Source organism: Aulostomus chinensis, chromosome 24 (genome assembly GCF_037954235.1).
Source record: "Aulostomus chinensis isolate RoL2024-O1b breed Wild chromosome 24, RoL_Achi_v1.0, whole genome shotgun sequence".
Lineage (NCBI taxonomy): Eukaryota > Metazoa > Chordata > Actinopteri > Syngnathiformes > Aulostomidae > Aulostomus > Aulostomus chinensis.
This window is the reverse complement of record NC_141343.1, coordinates 4744241-4765039: the sequence shown is the minus strand read 5'-3', so window position 1 is coordinate 4765039 and position 20799 is coordinate 4744241. Positions and strand designations below refer to the sequence as shown.

At 48.1% G+C, this 20799-nt stretch overlaps 2 protein-coding genes across 3 annotated transcripts; both read left to right on the top strand.

Moving 5' to 3' along the window:
• The first annotated feature begins 141 nt into the window (after positions 1-141).
• Positions 142-5538, top strand: fcer1g (Fc epsilon receptor IgFc epsilon receptor Ig). Its single transcript, XM_086198195.1, has 5 exons — positions 142-341; positions 2870-2961; positions 3355-3402; positions 3925-3948; positions 4082-5538. The coding sequence occupies exons 1-5, from the start codon at positions 275-277 to the stop codon at positions 4133-4135; spliced, it is 285 nt and encodes a 94-aa protein (XP_086054321.1). The 5' UTR covers positions 142-274; the 3' UTR covers positions 4136-5538.
• A 301-nt stretch (positions 5539-5839) lies between these two features.
• LOC147238428 (nectin-4-like) lies at positions 5840-19275 on the top strand. Of its 2 annotated transcripts, none has more exons than XM_086198190.1 (11): positions 5840-6135; positions 9868-10056; positions 11351-11518; positions 12610-12888; positions 13116-13233; positions 15923-16077; positions 16149-16308; positions 16593-16668; positions 17051-17113; positions 17506-17697; positions 17788-19275. In XM_086198190.1, exons 1-11 carry the CDS (start codon positions 6081-6083, stop codon positions 18175-18177), a joined length of 1845 nt encoding a protein of 614 aa, XP_086054316.1. In that variant the 5' UTR covers positions 5840-6080; the 3' UTR covers positions 18178-19275. The 2 variants fall into 2 exon arrangements, with proteins under 2 accessions (XP_086054316.1, XP_086054315.1); XM_086198189.1 differs by having other exon boundaries at positions 16146-16308.
• The last annotated feature ends 1524 nt before the right edge of the window (positions 19276-20799 follow it).

Below are 20799 nucleotides of genomic sequence, written 5' to 3'. Positions count from 1 at the left end.
GAAGGTGAAGAGCCGTTGGTGCGAATCGGCCCTTCCTCCATTAGGTGGTGGTGGCGGCGGTGGTGGCGGCGGCAGGTCCTTCCTGTGGTGCGGTGCTCAGGGGAGGGGTCTGATCGCTTCTGAGACAAATGGACTTCAAGCTCAGACCACAACTTCCCCTCTCAGCTGTGAGGGATGCAACATTTGAGTCTTTACCAGAGTACAGAGCAAAAACAGTCGCCGCTCCTCTTGTTTTCTTTTGCTGGACGCCGAAGGCTGCCAGTCGTCTGTTACCATGGCGGTGAGCGCCAGGAGCCTCTTACTGGTGGCGGTGCCTCTGTGGATGAGCTTCGGAGGAGTCGGTGAGTTGTGACTCCGCGGCAAAAAGTTGTTGCTTCAGACTTGAAACAGTCAGCAGAGTCGAGACCCAGGCGGGTTGTTGTCAGGTTCATCAGGATGAGGTAACCAGTCGCCATGACGAACTGGATCCAGTACACGCCATACTGCTGATTTGAAGTTATCAGGAGAGCTTTTATGTGGGGCAGTGCAGTCATGATATTTGGCCTGATTTTATAAAAAGCACACAAAGTACTGCCTCAGTTCCTGTGAAAACAGTTGTGGTCAGGGGCACGCACACACACACACACACACACACACACACACACGCTCAAAACATGCAGCATTCTCAGATCCTGACTGCTTTGTTTTTACATCATTATAAAGAACACAAAATCTTTAAAAAAGTATATCAGTTGCCCTTTTCTGTTAATTGATTGAAAAAAATGTAGAATGGATTGGAATTCCAGCCTCAGCTTCAACCTCAACCAACAATTTGATGTTAAAGAATTTTAATTTATCTGCTCTGTGTATTTGGATGGTTGCTGGTTTTTTTTTTATAGTACTAAAAAAAAAAAAACTTCGATGCCACACACGCACACACACGTTGACACACTCCTATAGCAGCTCAGTCTGTGGGAAACATGCTGTGTAGCTGACGAAGGTCCTTTTGGTGGACACTTGTTTTCCAAGATGGAGTCAGAAATGCGCTGCGTTCAAGTGCACCATCGCACACTCGTATATCAGAGGTTTCTAAGATGTGTGTTTGTGTTCTTCCCTTTGAGCCGCGGCTTCGCGTGAGACACGCAAACCAGCGATGGGGGTGTAGACAAGTCACCACCTCTCCGGCTCCAGCCACTCGTCTCTGAGCTGAAGTAAAGAAACACTTCCGCTCATCCCCAGCTGACGAGCCTGCGTCATCCATCTATGGAGGAAATTTGAGAAACCGCCACTTAGCGATTCATTTCCTTTGTGATTCAAGAGAAAAGGTGTAAAGACAGAGATGCGCCTGAGCTGCTGGCGTCAACCTGAGGTTTACGCGTCGGTTATCTCTGCTTGCTGTCGAAGGTCTCAGACTAGAACCGGATCCCTCGGAAGGTCCTCTGGAAGGTGCACTGATGTGAACTTGTGTGATGAAGCACACTTCAGTGCAAATTTGAGCTCAAACAAAAAATGCAGAAAGTCGCGCCCGTCAGCTGAACCCCAGTGTGTTTAGAGCAACAAAGACGCGCTTTTCTGCTCAAACGTCCGTGAAGTGCCGGTCGGACACGTGTCAGTGATGGAGAGGTACGGGACACGCCCCTGACCTCAGTCCAGGTGTGAGATTTGTCCCTGTGGAAGAATCTGATCTGGAGTCAGAGCTGGATTTCTCTGCGGAGTGGTGTCCTATCAGATCACTTTGAGGTTCGTGGTCATTTCCGGTCAGCTGCAGTGCTTCCAGTCAGGATCTAAGATTCCTGCAAAATCCAGATATGGACCAGAACCGCGGTCTTGGGGCGCCTTTCTTGAGTCAGTTGTTACCTTTCAAACAGCTTCGTCCTTTCTAAAAAAAGAGGATTGTCTTTCATTTCTTTTCCACGTTTGTGGAATCTCATGGCCCATGAGATTCCACAAACGTTTGTCCTTAATTCATCCCAATTGAGGAATCATCTTTGAGTTACTCGGGTTCTCACGGGCGGATATCGTCTCTAATTGACTGAGTCTCAGTTTGAGAAGAGACCTTTTTCATTTCCAGGCTTGAAAAAGATTTGAAACAACAAATACAACCAGAAAATGTAGCGAAAGTCACGGAGGTTTGCTCCCCTGCGTGTCGTGGCATCAGTAGGGAAGGTCTGCTGTCGGCTTGGATCAGCTGAGAAGCATCTCTGCCGCTTCACCTGGATTTCATATCGAAACACGCAGTTACTCGTTCAGCTGATGTCCCCTTCAGGTGTTGGAGGAGGTTTCAAACGCTCTCAACGAGGCCTCTTTGATACCGACGAGTACTTGGTTACCTGTCAGCGTACGGATTATTGCTGTGTCCCAGGTGAGCCAGCCAGGTTTATCGATGCCTGGTTAACACAGCGTTTAAAGCCACCTCAGGGATTTCCTCCCTCTTGGTGACAGGTTGGTGTAAATTCCTGCTTTCGTTGTGCTTTAGCTCCTCAGGCAGTCAGAAGATTTCTTTCAGTTAGAAAACCCACTGAAGTTGTTCTGATGATCTCATCGCGTGTTTCCGACTGCGTGTTTGACGCCAACACGTCTCACATGATCGTGGTTCCCTGTCACGGATGTGAGGGGAACTGTGGGGGACTCCAGATGTGCTGGTCACATCAGGTATCAGCCTCAAGCGAACTCGGTCGCCCTCACATCTTTCGTAATAATTAGGAACCCTGAGCAGATGACAACCGTCGCCCCCGAGAGCCCGAGGGTTTGTTGCTCTGTGTGTTCCTAAAAGAACGGCGTGCTTGTGCTCTCTAGAACACGATCACTCCGGGTATTTGAGGTGTGAGTGGGGCCTAAAGGTGGCGTCGTTGTGGTTTAGCCTCTGACCAAATGTTCCCTGGTTCTACAGCGGCTCTCAAGGAGCCTGAGCTGTGTTACGTCCTGGACGGAGTCTTGTTTTTGTACGGCATCATCCTGACGGTCCTCTACTGCAGGCTCAAGGTTCGTCTACCACACGCTCGTCTTCTTCTTCTTCTTCTTCTACTTCTACGCAGCACAAACGTGTGGAAGGAAATCAACAGCTGAACAGGAAGCAGGGCTCAGGCTGAGCAGTTGGAATGGAGAAAGGAATTTGTGCCTTGATGAAGGCCAGGAGTCCAGCCTAGGACTCCACTGGAACCCTGCGGCGCTGGAGCTGTGTTCACATGATTTATTAAGAGATGTTGTGCGTCTGGAACACGAGTGAACGCGTACTGCACTGTAATGTTCACTGTACTGAGTTCAACCCAATGGAAACACCTTTGAGTACTTGCACAAGCATCATCAGTACACATGATACAAAATGTACTACGGCTGTACCTTGATGTGCTGCTCATCTCTCACCATCGCCCACAGGTCCTCAGTTCTAAGAAGGCTGTTGACGCTGCTGAGGAGCGGAAGCAGGTAAAAGTGAGCAGACACAAGCGACACGTGAAGCTGCGGCCGTGTGCGGGGAAACCAAAGTGAAAAGTGGCGAAGCCACTTTCTCTTGTGAAGGAACACAAAAACGGAACAAGTGAAATTAGAAACTACCAAGCTGCACTGGCAGACCTCAGCAGCACTCTGACTTTGTTGAAAAAAAAAAAAACCCAAACCCTTTCAGAGCGCCAGTTGCCCCGTGAGATCACATGACAGCGCCTCTGGGGCCGCGGGCAGCTCTGAGCTGGCTCCCTGCTGGGGACACAACAGTTAGCTGTTTTTCTGTCTGGACCCGAATGCACTCACGTTCCCCTAAAAAGCCCCCAATGTTCCTGCACAAGAGACTAACAACCCTCACTTGTCCGGCGTGTGGATGCTTGTTGTTCTCGTGTGAGCGGCGCCGCCGTGCTCCACTCTGCCTTGGCGCCGTTCTTGCACACCGGATGTGAGCACAGGAGAACGTTCAGTTCTGCTGCAGCTAATTTTGTTTTCTCCCAAATCTGACAGATCCCAGAAGAGGGCATCTACACCGTGAGTTCTTGCTTGAGACGTCACTCTTGAATTTCTTCTCAGGGGTTTTGGTTTGATATTTTACAACTGAGCTGAGATTTACTGTTGCCTGAACAACTTTCTAAGACATTGAAACGATCTGGTTTCCTTTCAGGACTTGGCTACACACGTCCAGGACGTATACGAGAGTATTGGCATGAAGAAGTGACGTGATGAGTGAAAACAGGACCCCCCCCCGCCCCCCCTTTTTCATAGAGCTGATATGTTTCCTGCTTTGATTGTGTGTTTTGCATCAGTGTTGATTTTTCTCTTGAGATGTGGAAGTCTGACAGAAAACAGGGAAGTTGAGCAATTCTGAGAGATGTTAAGAAGTGAGCTCTTGCCCTCCCATAAACGGGTCTCATTTCATTTGTACAAAAAACCCCCGAAACGTAATGTCAAGAACCGAAACGCCTCAGAAACGGCTCCAATTGTAACGCTGATTAAAAAAATGAGGTGAACGTGTGTTTGAGATGTTTTGCCGGTCACTCATCGGTGTGTTGAGCTCACAAGCCATCGGGAGGAATTCTGCCCGACTTCTTGGTGAATGCAGGAAGAGCCAGCCACACAGCGTCCACTCACAAACGCCGTCAATCTATAATAATAAAAAAAAAAAAGTCTATTGGATGTGAACTGGGAACAAACGAAGGCCGCGCAGGAACATTCACCAGGAACAAGGAATCTTATGAGGAACTTTGGGTCCCAAGAACCAGGGTCCAGGGGACTTGACCAACTCTAAGAACAGTCCCAAGATCGTGAAGGTTCAGGAACCTAGGGGGTGGGGCCAAGAATGACGAACATCTCTGATTGGTTGAGGACTTCCAGCATTTTATGTTTACCACGTTCTCTGTGAAAGCGCGCCTTTTTTTCATCGCGCTTTACCTGCATTTCAAATAAACATGCTAACATTAGCGGTAGCCATGTCGCTAACTTTAGCTTTTGGCTACGCTATGTCACCGGTTACAGTGAATGTCATGCACCCCATTTACAAACTCTTCCCAGGACTTCAGGTCGCAGCGGAAACTCAGACGCCGTGAAAACCTCAATTATAACACTTGAAGGTCTGTGCTGGTTCATGGTAGCGCTGAACAACTGGTGTCAACTGGCGTCCTCGGCCAGTTTAGCGGTGGTTAGCCGTCGGTTGATTTTAGCTTCAAGCTAAATGTACGTTGCTGGGTCTTTCTGCCACAACGGCAGGAATGCAGCAGGGGAGGAAACCATCTTTGTGAGCTCAAAGCACCTGGTAGCTGAGAGGCCAGCAGTACAACCAGAGCCTGCGTTTCCGAGCTGTAATTCTTCTGACACTCGTCATGAAATGCTCAGCCCTGATGAGGTGCAGTGTGTCTAATGTACCACAAGATGGCAGTGATATGTCTACTCTTTACTCTCTCTCTCTCTCACACACACACACACACACACACACACACACACACACACACACACACACACACACACACTATCTTGGTTGTTATACATTGAATATTTGGATTAAAAATGTGTGTTGTGGAAAACAAATATGAGTAAACGCTCATGCTCAACTCGGTTCCTCTCATTTTGTGTTCATGCACTTGTCATTGTTTCTTCCTGAGGCAGGAAACTCTTCTGTCCTGCTCGTCTGTTGGTTGCGATATTGAGCGTGCGTCATTTGCCTTCCACCTGCCTCTCCTCCGGGCCGAGCGAGTACAGACCCGAAAATAACTGTCGTGTTGCTTTTACCAAACTGGAAAGGTGACTTCTGGTCCGTGTGTGTGTGTGTGTGTGTGTGTGTGTGTGTGTGTGTGTGTGTGAGAGTGTGGCAGAGAGAGAGAGAGAGAGAGGGAGGGCGAGAGAGAGCGAGAGGTGTGCAAACAGGTGTATCCCATACAGGTAAAGCTTTGTCATCCTTCACAAAAAGGGCAAACATGGCGCGTGTCTGACAAACCAAACTGAGAGGATTTACACTTTGGTGAAGGACTCACGTCTCCCAGCTGTTGATCTGATTTTTCTGGCCCAGCGCAGGACTTTAGTGATCACCTGGCAGGCATGAGTCTGCCTCCGCGCCTCATCACCTGGACCGATGAGAGTTAATCCAGCCCCGAATCCATACTAGCGCGTGAAGAGGACTTCTGAGGAGAATGACATCTGTGCTGGACAGACTCTCTGTGTGTCTCTGTGTCCTCCGGATCTTTGGTAAGAAGCATTTCTGTCTTATTTACTAATTATAAGGGAACTGTAGGTTTCTGACACTCCCTCAGGGCCTGAGTGTACCAGCAGTGAACAGAATGTTCTGGTATTCTTTCGTTCTGTCTAAAACACCGTTGACTTTGGAGGGCAGTTGTGCATATTAAGCAGGAGAACCGTGTGCTATGTAAGACAATACCTCTGCACAAGCAGCTCTTGGTTATCAAAGCTGGCCTACATTATTTCATGCATATTCATAACCCAGCACTCTCAGGGCTGGAGCTTCTCCCACAGACGAGCTCAGCCAGAGCGCTGCTGTAACAACACCGGTGGTGCTGTCTGATATTTCAGGAAAGACGGGTTGCTGTTGATGAGTCCCCCTCCTCCTGTCTCCCTCTAAGCATGACCCTCATGGTGTGCGTGTGTGTGCGTGTGTGTGTGTGTTTGTGGTTTAAACATCTCAAAATGAAACTGTGGTTAATCAGAATGCAGCCATCAACTCACGGTAACTCATCTCATATCAGTTCTCTACCCCCCCCCCCCAAAAAGAAGCATTTTTAATGTTGTTTTTTAACTAATAATGCATCTCTTATCTGCTCAGGAAGTTAGTTGGAACTTGTGATGATCGGAACCTCTGACCCCCCCCCCCCCCCAGCAACACTGGAAACTCCTTGTATCGACAGCCTAAATACATGACACACAAATGTCACATCCGGGCAGCTTTTGCTTCTAACACCAAAAAAAATGGCATTGACTTCCATGGACATGGAAGAACTGTCAACCGTCGAAGGGACACAATTTTAGCGCATTAAAAAAAGTCTTATTCTGCTCACAAGAGCCGATTCCAAGAAGGCTGAACACACACCTTCATGGAAAACCACACCTGACTGCAAAACACACACGTACTCATCAGCAGTGATGGTAAATGCATGAATCACCAGTTCCAAATCTGACCAGATTCTCCCACGCAGTTGCTCACTGCCAGACGCTCAAATAATCCCAAAACCACAACTGGCTTGGGTCAATTTGGCACAAACATCCACTTCGTCACTGCGGATGAAGTCAGAACCGGTCACGTGATTGCTCCGTCTGTCCAGTTCTTGCCACATGGATATCCCAGGAACACCACAAACATCCACTGGGCCTGGAGGATGAACCGGGAGGCTTTTGGTGGTCAAAGGTCACTGGACAGGCGCACAACCACAGTGCTGTACTGGTGGTTTGGATTCGATTTCATCTGCAATTTACAGCGATGCAACTTTAGCTGATGAGGCGGTCGGTGCTCGTTCTGCTGCTGGTGGAGGGAGCCTGGAGCTCTCTGGGTTCGCTGATTTGCTGATTTTTCCATGCAGGCGTTGTTGTTTTTGTTTTTTTCATCCAGCGACACAATGACACACTGCGATGATGAGTCACCTTTCCGTGGATTTTCAGCAGCACAAGAAAACAATTAACACAATACTCACAAAACCTGGCAACCTGAACGGTGAGAGATCAGGAAATGAAACAACCTTTTGGGCTCAGCCGTGTTTAACCGCCACATGCAGGTTGTGTATTCTTCCAGCACCTGGAGGGTTTGTCTGTTTGAAACTGATGTCGTTTGTAAACAGACAGGGTGGCCCAGAGAAAATAGGACGCGAGCCGGATTCGTGCCAGTGTTTGCAGTTTCTGCTGGTTCAGCTTGACTGTCTGGGACACAGGACACCGCGTCAAACGCGTCTCACGTCCTGTGTGTTTCCTGAGGCCTCGCTGGGCGCCTCCTCCTGTCCAGACACCTTGAGGAAGCCCTCTGTTGGTTCATCTTGAGCAACTCGTTCAGCCGCATATCTGCAGGCAGCTGTACTGATACACACAGTTTTCTGTCCTCACTCTGCTTGAACTCTTGGAACCCCGCCTACATTTGTCTTACCATAATGTGGTCTATCACTCCTTTCAACTTTATCCCTCCATGATAAAGAGAACATATCAGAACAAAGGTTTAGGTTTTAAAACTCTGCAAAAGAAACATACTAATATTCTCTTCATGACAGTAGCCAGGTGAGGCCTGATGCAACTCGCGACAAGCTGGTTAGCCAGTTAGCTTAGCTTAGCTTAAAGACTAGAGGTGCCGGGTTAAATAATCGTCCACTACACAAGCACTCGAGCAACTTGTGAGTTGAGAATTGGTCGATCGATTTATTCACAGCCCGGTGTCGCTGCTAGCGGCTTTGATCATGAAGTTCTCGCTAGTTCCGGTGTAGGGAAATGTCATGGGTGTGCTGCTGTTCTCAGATAACTCGGCGTCTCTTATCTGATTTTAATTTATTCAACACGTCGCCTACGGTGAACTCAGGGGGTTCCGTGATTATTAAGGCTGGCTGACATTCTCCGTGGTCGGAGCACACGCCTTGATAATATTCACAGCTTTGTCTGTCAGGTGGCAAATTAGCAGGAGGAGGAATTAGTCAGCGAGCCCAGACTCTCTGTTACACTGCATTTCAAACCTGGGTCTCGAATTACTTGAGACTGTGTGGAAGTTTCAGGAAATACTTAGAAAACAATCACCTATCTGATGTCCTCGCTTCAAAAGCGAGTGAGCAGGATCCTAAACATTCGTACTAATTAACTATTCATAAATCAGCAGACTCCAATTAAACGGACGTGTCGCTTTTAAAATTAATTTCAACGTGTAAAACATCAGACGTGTCACCAGACTGTGTCAAACAGTTGTTTAAAGAAAAACGATCTGAAGTACGAAGAACAGCGTGTACATGGAGGGTGTTCAGTCAGTATATTATGTACTTGTACTTGCCTCCTGTTGCTTTCTTTTATTTCTCTGAGTAGATTAAGGGGAGCCCCCAGGTTAGCGCCCCTCGGTCGGGGACCTCAGGTCCAGGCTGTAGTTTAAAGATACACTTGGTAATCTCGACTAGACCTCGATTTATATTTCCAAACTAGCAGCGGCTCGTCTTGACAGCTGGTGGACGCTGGGGGTCGGAGGGGGGGGAATCGTGTGGAGGTTCCCCGCCGGCTGGGGTATCTATGGTGGTGAAACACCAGACGCGAGGTCCTCCCTGCAGGGTGATCTTCCTCTGTTTCTCATATCACGGTTGTTCTACTTTCTCGAGGCTCGGTTTATGCTAGCTGAGGGTTCGCTGCGCAAACCAACATAGAGCGGACCATCAGGCCAATGACATCAACAGTCACAACCACGAATAAAGTGTGAAACAGATAAGATCGAGCTGTCCAGAGAAAGATTCATCTACAAGGGGATGAGAGGGAGTTGAGTCCCAGGACCATGCTGAGTGCTGGTAGCTGGTGCAGGCAAACTGAATCCATCCAGACAAACTCAGAACGTTTATTGCACTTGGAATTATTGCTTCTAACCCCGGAGAACCTGGAACGCCGCCCAGAAGGAGGAAGAACAAGTTCTCCTAAATGTGGTTGGTTGCCGCTGGCCAAGATGGCCTGTGCCTTCCTTCAGACTTGTCGGTCGTGGATGTCTGACAGAGAAAGCTGCTGTGAGCCAATTATCTTACTGGTGACCTTGACAATGTCAGAAAGACGGGGTTTTTTTTTTTGTATTCTGCACAGTGAGGTTTCCATCCCAGCTCATAACACAGAACGTTACAAATAGAGCCAACAAAAGATTGGTGAAATAAGACCATCAGTTTTTGTCTACGTGAAGAGGCTGCAGTGGAGGTGAAACCACCCCCGGACCCCAGATCTTTAACGGCTCCGTGGTGTCTCTCCACCCTCTTGCAGTGATACAGGGGGACTTTGTTGAGTTCCCTCCCAATGGTTCCCTACGGTCCCTGGCAGAGGAGGAGACCGTGCTGCCCTGTCGCTATCAGTCAAGTGAGAACGTGGTGGTGCAGGTCACCTGGTACAAGGAGCAGCTGGACGGCACCAAGGAGCAGATCGTGACGGCACATCATACGAATGGACAGACCGGTGAGTCCCGTCTGAAAAAGTCTGAGTTCTATTCACCGACTCTGGTAGCACTTTACCACACAGGTGCTTTATCAATGCTTCGTTCGTGCTTGCGTATTCATAATAGAGCTGAATAAGCATTATTTCAGGAAATTAAGCATTCATTGAGGCTCTTTGTGACCCCTTAACCTCACCCTGACCTGTAACCGTAAAGTTGACACCAGAAAGGATTTTGACTTTCAATAATTCTAGTTTTCAGTGATAGGAGTTGTAAGGTTACCCTTGAAAAAGACTAGAACCCAGGAAAGCTACTGGAATTAAACCTCGGCTAACAATTAAAACAACAAGGCGCCCGACAAGAAGCACAGGAGCAGAACGGAACGACAAAAGACAAAAGGGACATCGATCCTCCTCTTCCATGACAAAGAGACTTCATTGAGTCTTTGCAAAAGCTTTCAATGCAACATCAGAACAATATTTCCACTGCGGTCTGAAACAGGGTTCCATACGTGGAAGAACTGGTTCACGTCTCCTCGTGTGAGTCCCTCCATTGTCAGGCCACCGTGAAGCAGACGGTGCATCGGCGTCTGGCCGTGGCTGTGGTCTAGAGTAGCGCGGCGTGGAGTTTCCTGCGTCTGTTTAATTCAGGCGAGGCCTAGAATACTGCACAGAGGGTTTGGCTGATGGTGACGGAGGATTACAGGTGATACTCAGGTTCAAATGCTACCCAGACTTTGTGAACGTCCTGTCAGAGACCATTAGACGCACATGGGGACCGACCTGCTGCTGCTCAAGCAATGGACTTGGTGGTTTGTTCATGATCGTAGGTTGAATGTCCTGAGTCTGTATTCGCTGCTGCTTGCTGTGGGTCAAGGATGGAAGTAACGATGTTCATTATTTAACTTTTGTCCACTTGGTTGAGCTCCTCTTATTTTGCCCACTGCAACAACAAGAACCGCTCAGCTTTTACTTTGAAGGCCGGCTGCCTTTGTTTTAGGTGCTTGGCCCACTTTTTTTAAAAATAGTTTGGTTGTCCACATTCAATCAGTCGCTGATCCGTTGGACAAATTTGACCATTTTTTTCAGATTAAGCAAAAAAAAAAAAAGCAGAAGAAGAAGAAGAAGAAGAAAGGTTTAAAAAAAAAACTCATGAGAAGAAGGGGGGGAGCGCACGGTAACAGTGAATCATTCCTAGACACCTTAATTAACTGTTAATTAACCAACCATTATTCATGCAATCGCTTTTTTAAATATATTTTTTGTGGCACATCCCCCCCCCCCCCTCCCCCTCTCTCTCTCGCCCCACTGTGTGCAGCGTTCGGGGCGTGGTCTCGACGTGCGCGCTTCCGGGGCAGCGACCCCACGGTGGACTCGTCCCTGGTCATCATGAGCACCAAGGTCTCGGACGAGGGCGAGTACCTCTGCCAGATCAGCACCTTCCCCTCCGGCAACTTTGAGATCAGGATGTCCCTGATCGTGTGGAGTGAGTACAAGTTTGTTACTGCGGCAACAACAACGACCACAGAAAGTGATCATGGGTTTCTTAAAGTTGCGTAACTGCCTTGATGTGTACACACCTCCTCACATTATTTGTCATGGTTTCACGCACTTGTCACACTCCTTATAAGGCAACACAGGAAATGTAATGTGATGAACATCATCATCAGGGGATTCAGGTGAACTTTTCCTTCATTCGTCTTCAAGTGTTTTCCCCAACATTTATTTCATAATCTAACTTTTTTTTCATTAATCTCAGAGATTTAAAAAAAAAAAAAAAAAAGACAAACAGTGCAACGGTTATTAACGCTGCCACGCATGGACGTGATGGTGACCTCAGCAGTCACCACTTTCCCTCGTGACATCAGATACTGAGTTCAGTTTTAGTCGCCATTGGGGAGGCGTTGGCGTGCCGGTAGGCTGAAGCTCTGTTCATCTCATTTGATTGACAGTGGAAGAAATCTGAAGTGAATCCAACTTGTCCCGTCTGCAGATCCTGAGTGTTTATTTGTCATGAAGGTGATATCAGATGGTATTGAACAGGCTGCTTCAGTGGTCAGCTGGGATAAGAAAGATGGACTTGTTAACGTGGCTTCATATCAGATAAGTTCTGATAACAAAAGCGTGATTGTGATGCGTCAGTGGGTGAAGTGTTAACGTCACCGCGCGCAGCTACAAGCAGTTGCAGCCCAGTTCGCTAAAAGCTCGTGTGCATCTGTTGTCCCCGCACGGGAAGACAGAACAGACGCGTAACACGCTAACAGCAGCCGAGTCACACGTGTAGAGCCGCACATGTGAACACGTGTGACTCCAGCAACACAACAAGTGCTGATCTGGGCGTGGGGATCAGAGAGTCCAGGTTTCTGAGATGACAGCCGGGATTCCGGAGGGCTTTGATGTTGTCTGAAAGCCACATTGGGATTTGATGGCTGGTTTTGTATCACAGCGCAACACAACAGGGAAGCTGTGGTAATTACAGTAGGCTTTGATGTTTTTGATGTCACGTGACTCACCGCCGCACCCCTCAGGAGCTGGACAGAAACACTCTGATCTAAGGTTGTGACCCTGCTCCTGCAGCCACTCCCATCAGCTCCCTGGAGCCTGTGATTCTGGTGGAAGGTCTGGAGTACCAGCAGGCCGCTTCCTGTCGCTCTGTAGCCCGTCCACTGCCGCACCTCTCGTGGGACACCGACCTGCCGGGCCAGTCCACCAACCGCTCAGCAGACAACGGCGTGGTCACCACACACTTCTACCTCCATCCTCTGAGGAGCATGAACGGGAGGAAGCTGGACTGTGTGGTGTGGCATCCGACCTCAGCGGGCCCACGCAGGCTCCAGAACAACCTGGTGGTGCACTGTGAGTATTCACCGGCTCCCACCGAGTCGAGGTGGAGGCGCTTTAGCTGATCTTTGCCACCCTCACTTCAAACAGGAAGCTCTTGGTCTCTCTTTGGCCTACATTCACTCCAGATCCTCCACCTGCATCTGCACTCTCGCTTCCCTTTACCCTCTTTTCCACTTCCTCACTTACAGAGAGTGAAATCAACTAATCTGATCAACCCCCCCCCCCCCCCCCCCCCCCAGTTCCCCCTAATGCAGAAGTGTCTGGCTATGATGGGAACTGGTATGTAGGCCTGGAGAACGCCGCCCTGAGGTGCGAGAGTGGAGGAAACCCCAAACCGCAGAGTTTCGCATGGATCAGGTAGAGAAGGACCCGCCTCTCTCCTCTCACCTCTGTCTGCTGCTGCTGTGACTAAGAGTCTGAGGAGTGTCTGCTCGCTCTGATGCTCCACCTGAGTAATCAGCCGTCAGGCAGTGCGACTGAGCACCGCAGCGACTCGCTCATACACCGTCAGACCAAAGAAATGAACTTTGCCTTTATCATTGTGTTGGTTTCCAGAGGCTCTTCTTCCTATTTTTTTTATCAACCACATTCAGGGGCATTTAAACGCTTGTAATCATGACACTAGAGCTGGACCAGGCGCGTCTGCCCCAAACGTGAGTCGTCAGATAGCATCGCTAAAGCGCTCGGCAGCAGTCAACCTCGCTAGCTGTTGGCCTGCGTTCATGGAATTTTATCTTTGCCGACGTAAGAACCTGCTACAAAACAATCAGAGATGTAATTCATTTACGTGGCAGCGACTGAGTTGACGTTTCTGTCGCGTTCTAAACTACAAGTATGAGATGAAAATGAAAGTCACCTTTCCAGGAGAAAAACGCCAACGTCAGAATCACATTTAAAACCGTCCCATTTTTAATGTCAGCGTGAGATCCATCTGGTTTACCGTCAAACCCTCTTTGAGGCAGGTCTGGAGAGTTCGGCCTCCTGCTTTGACTGTGCAGGGTAGAGCCCTTTGGAAAAGAACAAATACATTAATTAAAAGATAGATTGAAATCAGAAGAAAACTGTTGAAATTAAACCGTTGTTCCTCGTGAACTCTGTGTGTTTCTGGTCCACTGCAACAATTCACTGGAAGTGGTGCCCAAAAAAGAAAGAAACACCAAACTGAACAGAAACCCCCAAAACTGAAGGCTGCAGCTTTCAATGCTTTGTTTTTTCGGTGTATGAAGCGATGCGCGTCCGGCTGACTCATGGTGTTTAGCTTTCTTGCTCAATATTCATTTTCTGCTCTCAAAAAGTTGGAACTCTTTTCTCTGAGACTGAAGATGTAAAATGAAACTGAGAGGGAGTTAAGAGACGCAGCACCTTGGACTCAGCTCAGATGTTTTAGCGCTAACAATGGCTGAAGGACTTTTCACTGTTGAGAATGGAGCTAACGTTACAGTTTGGATGCTGTCAAGCAATAAGGGTCATTTCAGAATGTAATTTTCCTGCTTACATTTATTCTATATGCTTGAAATCCCACATTTCTAACACAAACAGATCTGTCAGGCAAAAATAGTCCCAGTTTGAAGGAGGCTCACGTTGACGGATGTGATTTGATGTCACAGGTACAGTCAGCATCAGTTCTGCTGCCTCAGAGGGAAGCGAGAGCATCATAACTCCCTCTGCTCCAGTCACCTGGTGTCATCTCTGGGTCGTTTGGTCGGCGGGTTAATATTTTATCAGGGTGTGGCAGAGGATTTGGCTAGAAAAATGTCAGCCATGGCAGTGACGGAAGCAGTAACAGCTCCCGTCGAATCAGAGGGCGTGAGAGTTTGGCCCAAAGGCAGAAATGTCTCACCGATGAAGTTTAAGCATCAAAACGGTACAGAAATGAAGTCACATATTTGCTGAGCTTTCCTCCCGTGTGGGGGGTGTTCAGTCAGGATGATGATTGACAAGCTGCATGCTGTTAGTCACAGCAGCTCTCCTGTGGGAAAAAGAGACCAGACACACACGATGAACGTAAACACACACTCACGAATGAGCAAGTACACACACACACACACGCAAACATACCAAACTTTCTAAAAACCCAATCAAAACTCCAAAATTAGTCAACCTTTCCTTACTGACTTACTCTTGCGCACACGCACACACACACACACACACACACACGCACACACACACACACACACACACACACTGTGCTGCTGGTAACAACAGGGGCCAAACCTGTTGGCTTTGTCAATAAAAGGCGGCAGGTGAAGTAATAGCTGCTGTCACCGTGTCGTGTTTCAGCTTGTGCCGAGAGCTGGCAGACAGTTTCACACGAGGGAGGGAGCAAGGGGGGGGGGGGTGAGAAGAAAAAGGGAAAGGGATGAGCAGGCGGCCAACATAATGAGAGAGGGGGAGGTGAAATATTGGGGGAGGTTGGGGTGAGCCGCGGGGAGGAGGTGGGGAGGAAACAGGATGTGGATTTGGTGTTGTGCTATCATGGGGATGCATCTGTGAGATAAATAGAGAGTTCTTCTTTCCTCCCAGTAACAGGAGCTCAGCGAGCTGCAGAAGTAGTAAAACTGCATCGTATGCAGTATATGGAAGTACTGTAACCATGTTTGTTATGCTGCATGTGTTCTTCTCAGGATGGATAGATGGATGTTAGATAGTACATGCGATGGTTACGGAAAGTACTCCAAGTAGATGAAGTAATCAATGAAACCGGGTTTTTATTCCTTATATTAACGTTCACTTACCTTCATGTTGAATTATTTCCAGACACTTTCTCTTTTTTATGAAGGAGAATTCAAGAAATCAGTCAAAACGTGAAGAATCGCCCAAAGATGTGTCCAGATTATCGTAACAACAGCTCATCATCGCTCCGGTTTCTTTTGAAGGTTTTTTTGTACGTGTGGTTCTAGGAGTGTGTTCTCGACATGTCTGCATGTGTGCATAGCGCGTTGTGTGTCTGAGTTCTAAACTTTTCCTCCAGAATCGAGTGTATCGGTGGGGAGGAGCTCATGGGAGGGCCATTGGCACGAGTCAAAGAATTATCTTCTGTTTGCAGAGTGGGGGTAGAGATGCCGGAGGGTGCGACCCCTCACCCCAATGGAACTCTAGTCTTTGAGCGACCGCTCAGCTCGTCGGACGGAGGCACCTACAAGTGCGTGGCGAAGAATGTCGTGGGAGAAGGGACGGCCGAGGTGACGGTTGGAGTGTCAGGTAGGTGGCGGCGGCGTGTCGTAGTTACGCCACCGTGAGAATAGATGAACAAATCCATCTGATCCCAGCAGACTCCCCCGAGAGGCAGACGATGAGCGAAAACCTGCTGATGATCGTCGTCGGGACCATCGCAGTCGGGCTGCTCATCCTGATGCTGGTCGTCGTCCTCTCCGTCACTTGTCACCACAAACGCAAGAACAAGATACTGAAGAGGGAGCTGACAGAGAAGAAGTAGGCCGCTGTTGCATGGTGTTTAATTAAGAGGAGCTTAGATAAAATGAATTAAGGATCTCCGCAGGGCCGTCGGAGTCATTAATGATTGATAAAAACTAAGAAGACGACGCTATCACGATGACACGTACAACAGCAGAGTGTGTAAAATACAATTACAGAGGCAATTACACATGAAAATGAAAGAAAAGATTAGTGGAAGCACAGCTCAGAATAATTCACAGCAGAATGCTGGCAGTTCATTTAATAATTTAAATACGTTTCTTCTTCTCATTCGCTCACAGAGAGGAAATCAGCACTCTCTCCAGGCAAGCTTCTTTCAGGAGGATGAACTCCGTCAGCACGGATGCCAGAGGAGCGGTACGCTACTGAATTATTCCCCTCACGCCGAGCGTGTCGTCCCTCCGCTGCAGCATCATCTCGTGTTTTCCCTCTCATGTCGGCATGACCTGATTCAGCCAGCGAGACTGTGGCAGATCAAAAACAGAAGAACGCTTCACACGTCATTGTGGGAGAACTGAGAACTCATTTGAAATTGATAGCATTGCATTTTTGCTTCATACTCAGAAATCAAACTTAGTGAATTCTGCGCTCTGTGACTACGGGGGGAGTTCTGTGGCAGGCGACTGATGATGATGGTGGCGATGGGCTGTCATGGCTTCGCCTTCTTTCCAGTGGAAAAAAAGTTTTGTTTGGACTTTTAGCGAAGTTTAAGTGGGTTCTTCTGTGTGTTCCTTTGCAGACGGAGGAGAACATCCCCCTGAGGGTGGAGGGAACAATGAGGACCAGCTTTTCATCTCTTGGGGTGGGTAAAGTTCTAAGATTCAACAGGTTTGATGTCAGATATCTCCGATCTTTAGATTTCTGTTCTTTCTGAACATCCTTCTCTCTTCTTTTATCGATGTTTTATGAACGGAAGACTGCAGGGAGGAATCATTTTTGTAGGCCAACTCTGGAAGTTAGCACAGCCACGGGTTCCCTCAATGGCTTCAGAGAACAACCAGTAAAAGAGCATGTTTCAGCTGACAGGCTCGTAGCACGGTTGTGTTTGTCTCTCGGCTCCAGCTCGATGGTGGCTGGAATGAGTTCCCTCCCTCAACTCAGATTAGATTAAAGGTGTAGAAGGATTCCTCCCTAGTCCTGCTGCTAATCTGTGTCTCTCTGAGTTCTGATCGGCTCCTTTTCCTGCGCTGACAGGAAACGGCTCATTGTCGCGACAGCCGATCGACTCTCTCAGGTGGGAGGGGAGGAGGAGGGGGAGCGTTTGACTACCTGGGCAGACCGGTCCTGCACAACAATTCACGAAGGGGGAGAGAGAGGCCCTTGGATCGAGAGGAGGAGAATCGACTGCGGGTGGAAACGTATGTTAGGAACAGCTCCATATCTCTGGTACGTCGCACGTTCTTGGCAAGTCACCGCCCACTTTATTATACCACCTGTTGATGATGTCATAAGTGTGTCCGATGTGTACCTTTGCAGCAAGAAACTCGTCTCCACCCTCCTCTCCTGCCATCGTCTTTCCCAATCGTGCAATCAACTGAGATCGTTCGGCAGATGAACGGCAGCGCCATTATCCCGTTATTGGATGGCGGCTCACGGCCGGGAAGTGTCTCCAAGAATCATCAGCACTCTCCCCTCAGCTACAACTACCCGCCAGTGACAGATGACGAGGATGAGGTAGACGAAGGTCTCGGGGGTCCTGCCAGTCAGGAGAACCCTGAAGACCAAGACAGTGAGACCAACAGCTCCCACTTGTCTGAAGCGCATAGTACACGTTATCAGCAGAGTAACGGCACGCTGAGACCCAAACCAGCCTCCGCCATGGTCAATCCCCACGCCTCGCTGATCCATAAAGCTCAGATAGTCTAGGGGGAAGCTGGGAAACACTGTGTGACCACACAAGAACATCCGCTACTGACCTGGAAGGTGTGTTGCATATGGATTCATGGGAAAAGTTTGGTTTTGGCCCAGAAAACCAGCGAATGTGTGTCACATTCCCTCTGTAGGGGTTGTTGAAATCTCTCCAGGACGCGAGCAGTCGGACAGGCTGGTGAACAACTGAAACTTTGATTTTGCAACACCTCTGTACTGGTAGATCTTTGCTTTAGCTACCAGTAAGTGTGCCTGTTGAGCTCCTTACACAACACAGTTTGGGATGTGATCCAGACCATGGGGTTGTTCCTGCCACACCTGCAACATGCATACCTCCGTACTGTCTTACGGTCCTCCGGTCTCGGCCTCCGGCTCGGAGCACTGTTGATCAGATAAAACTCTAAAAGACCAAACATGACGGTGGCCATGAGATGATCTGCTGATCTTCCTTCTGTCAGCTAGACTTGTTCACTTGTATAAGTTCTTCATTAGCATATCAAGAAGTTGAACATACTGGGCTTCCAGATACCAGCGTTGACTAAAACCTCTGCAGCTGCCAGCACCTCATGACCGTAGGAATCCTTGTGACAAGTTCGCTTGTGGACTGTTGATTTTACTTCCTGTTTACATTTGTGCTGATTTTCAAGGGGTTCTGTTCCAGTCCTGACATGAGGAGCAACATGCCAAAGTGAAAACACTAAAACCAAACAATTTTGCTTTTCTGGCAAATATGAAGTATTATTTTTGTTTCTCACGCTAACTTTTATATATTTTTATTTCTTTGAACCATTTTAATACTTTCTGTTACTCTTTGACACAAAATATTGGGATTTTTCCTCGGACATTTTGTGTGGTTTCTATTATTTAGAATTGCCAGATAAAAGCAGCTGAACTTTGAATGTGTTGTAGGCTGTATTTGTGTCAAACAGTGCCCCCTAGTGTGTGCTGCTGGAAAGTGCAGGGACAGGAATATGCTCTTGCGCGATTGTAAAATGGAAGATATTGTATTCCAGTGTGATCTTCTGGGTTAAGTGCTCGCATTTTCTTTATTTTAGGGGTATGTTTGGGTATCAGATTAAATACATTTACACACTTTTCTTTTTTCCAAGGTTGTTTGTTTTAGGTTCCTACCATCATTTTTTGTTTTTTTTTGTTTTACACCTTTTACCGTCGGTGTGCTCCAAAGCTGGCATCAGACCTGATCAGATGTTGGAGTTGTGCTGAGTGCTGGTCCATCTGGAGGGGACTCAGACATCCCAGGATTCTTCTAACTGCAAGCTACAAGTTAAAAGTGGGTCTTTGAGAGTTTGGGTCTGTGCAGCTAGAACGTCTGTTCTTGAGGTCCTGTCAGCAGTCAAAGTCAGATCCCCGTGTTTGGCCGGGCTGGAAATCCTGCCTTGGGTGTCAGCAGGTTTTCATCATCTAATTCACCCTAAACTTTGGAGGAGGTACAGTATTTTGATCCTTCACTTCAGTTAAGTAGACTACTACACTGAAAGTACTTGGAAATGTTACTGTATTATCATTAATAATGCAGGACTGCACAACCATTGTTATGCAGTATGTTGCCATACTGGGGTGGTACTGAACCACAACTGATTCTAGTGTTGATTATGGATTAATCTTCTTAGTATTTTCTTCATGAATCAATTGATAATTTTGGTGTGTAAAAATTCAGCCTGAACCAAAGTAGCGCGTGGATGCGCCCTCCAGCACCGGTAGGACAATGGGCTCCAGGTACGAGTGTCTCTGTACGCGCCGTGTCAGAGTGCAGTGTTTTCTACCTGTGCAATACAAGTCCAAGCTTTATTGGAATTATTCTGATGTGTGACACGACAACATATACAGTATTTATATATATATATATATATATATATAATAATTTGGCAATTTCCCCCCTGTGAGTGAGTGAGGGGGGTTCTCTACTGTATTTAGCTAGCCTTTGGGCCTCCTCTGGGCCCCCAGCCCACTGCTTGGACTGCCTTCCCTGTTCCTCTGGCAGGTTTTCCTCAGAAGTGCTGTCCCCAACCAAAGCTGAAGTCATGGAGAGGATTCCTCGCCGACGAGCCCTCAACACGCAGGCGCCGCTAGCATCTCTGCTACCTTCTTCTTACTCAGTAACATCATTAGTTCAGCAGCAGGCTGCACGCCGCCTCTGCACGCTGCTGGAGATAAGGCCTCAGTGAGCTGTACCTTGATGTTTGTTGCATGGACAGGTCATGAGTGAAGGGGGCTCGGCACACACCCCTGGGGAACACCAGTGGTGGGTTTGTCAGTGTGGGGTGTTTAAAGCTGCCTCATGTCTTCTGAAGTAGCAGGTAATCTGTCTATTGCTGTTTGTGTGTTAGGTTACGATGCATGGAGCTCTCAGAGCACTGTGCTTGGTATCAACTTCAAAAAGTAGGCTGCTGCATCCCTGCTCTGAACCAGCAGTGAGACTTTTAACCCTTTCACCCACATGTGAGACACATGAAGAACCACTGGACGTCACAGGAGTCTTCATCTTACCTCGTGAGACACAAATGTAATAAACAAACACTTTTCTTTTGTAAAAATAAAGACGTTGTTGATTCAAATAAAAAGACAACATTGACCCCTGAGCGTGACTCCGCCCGGAAG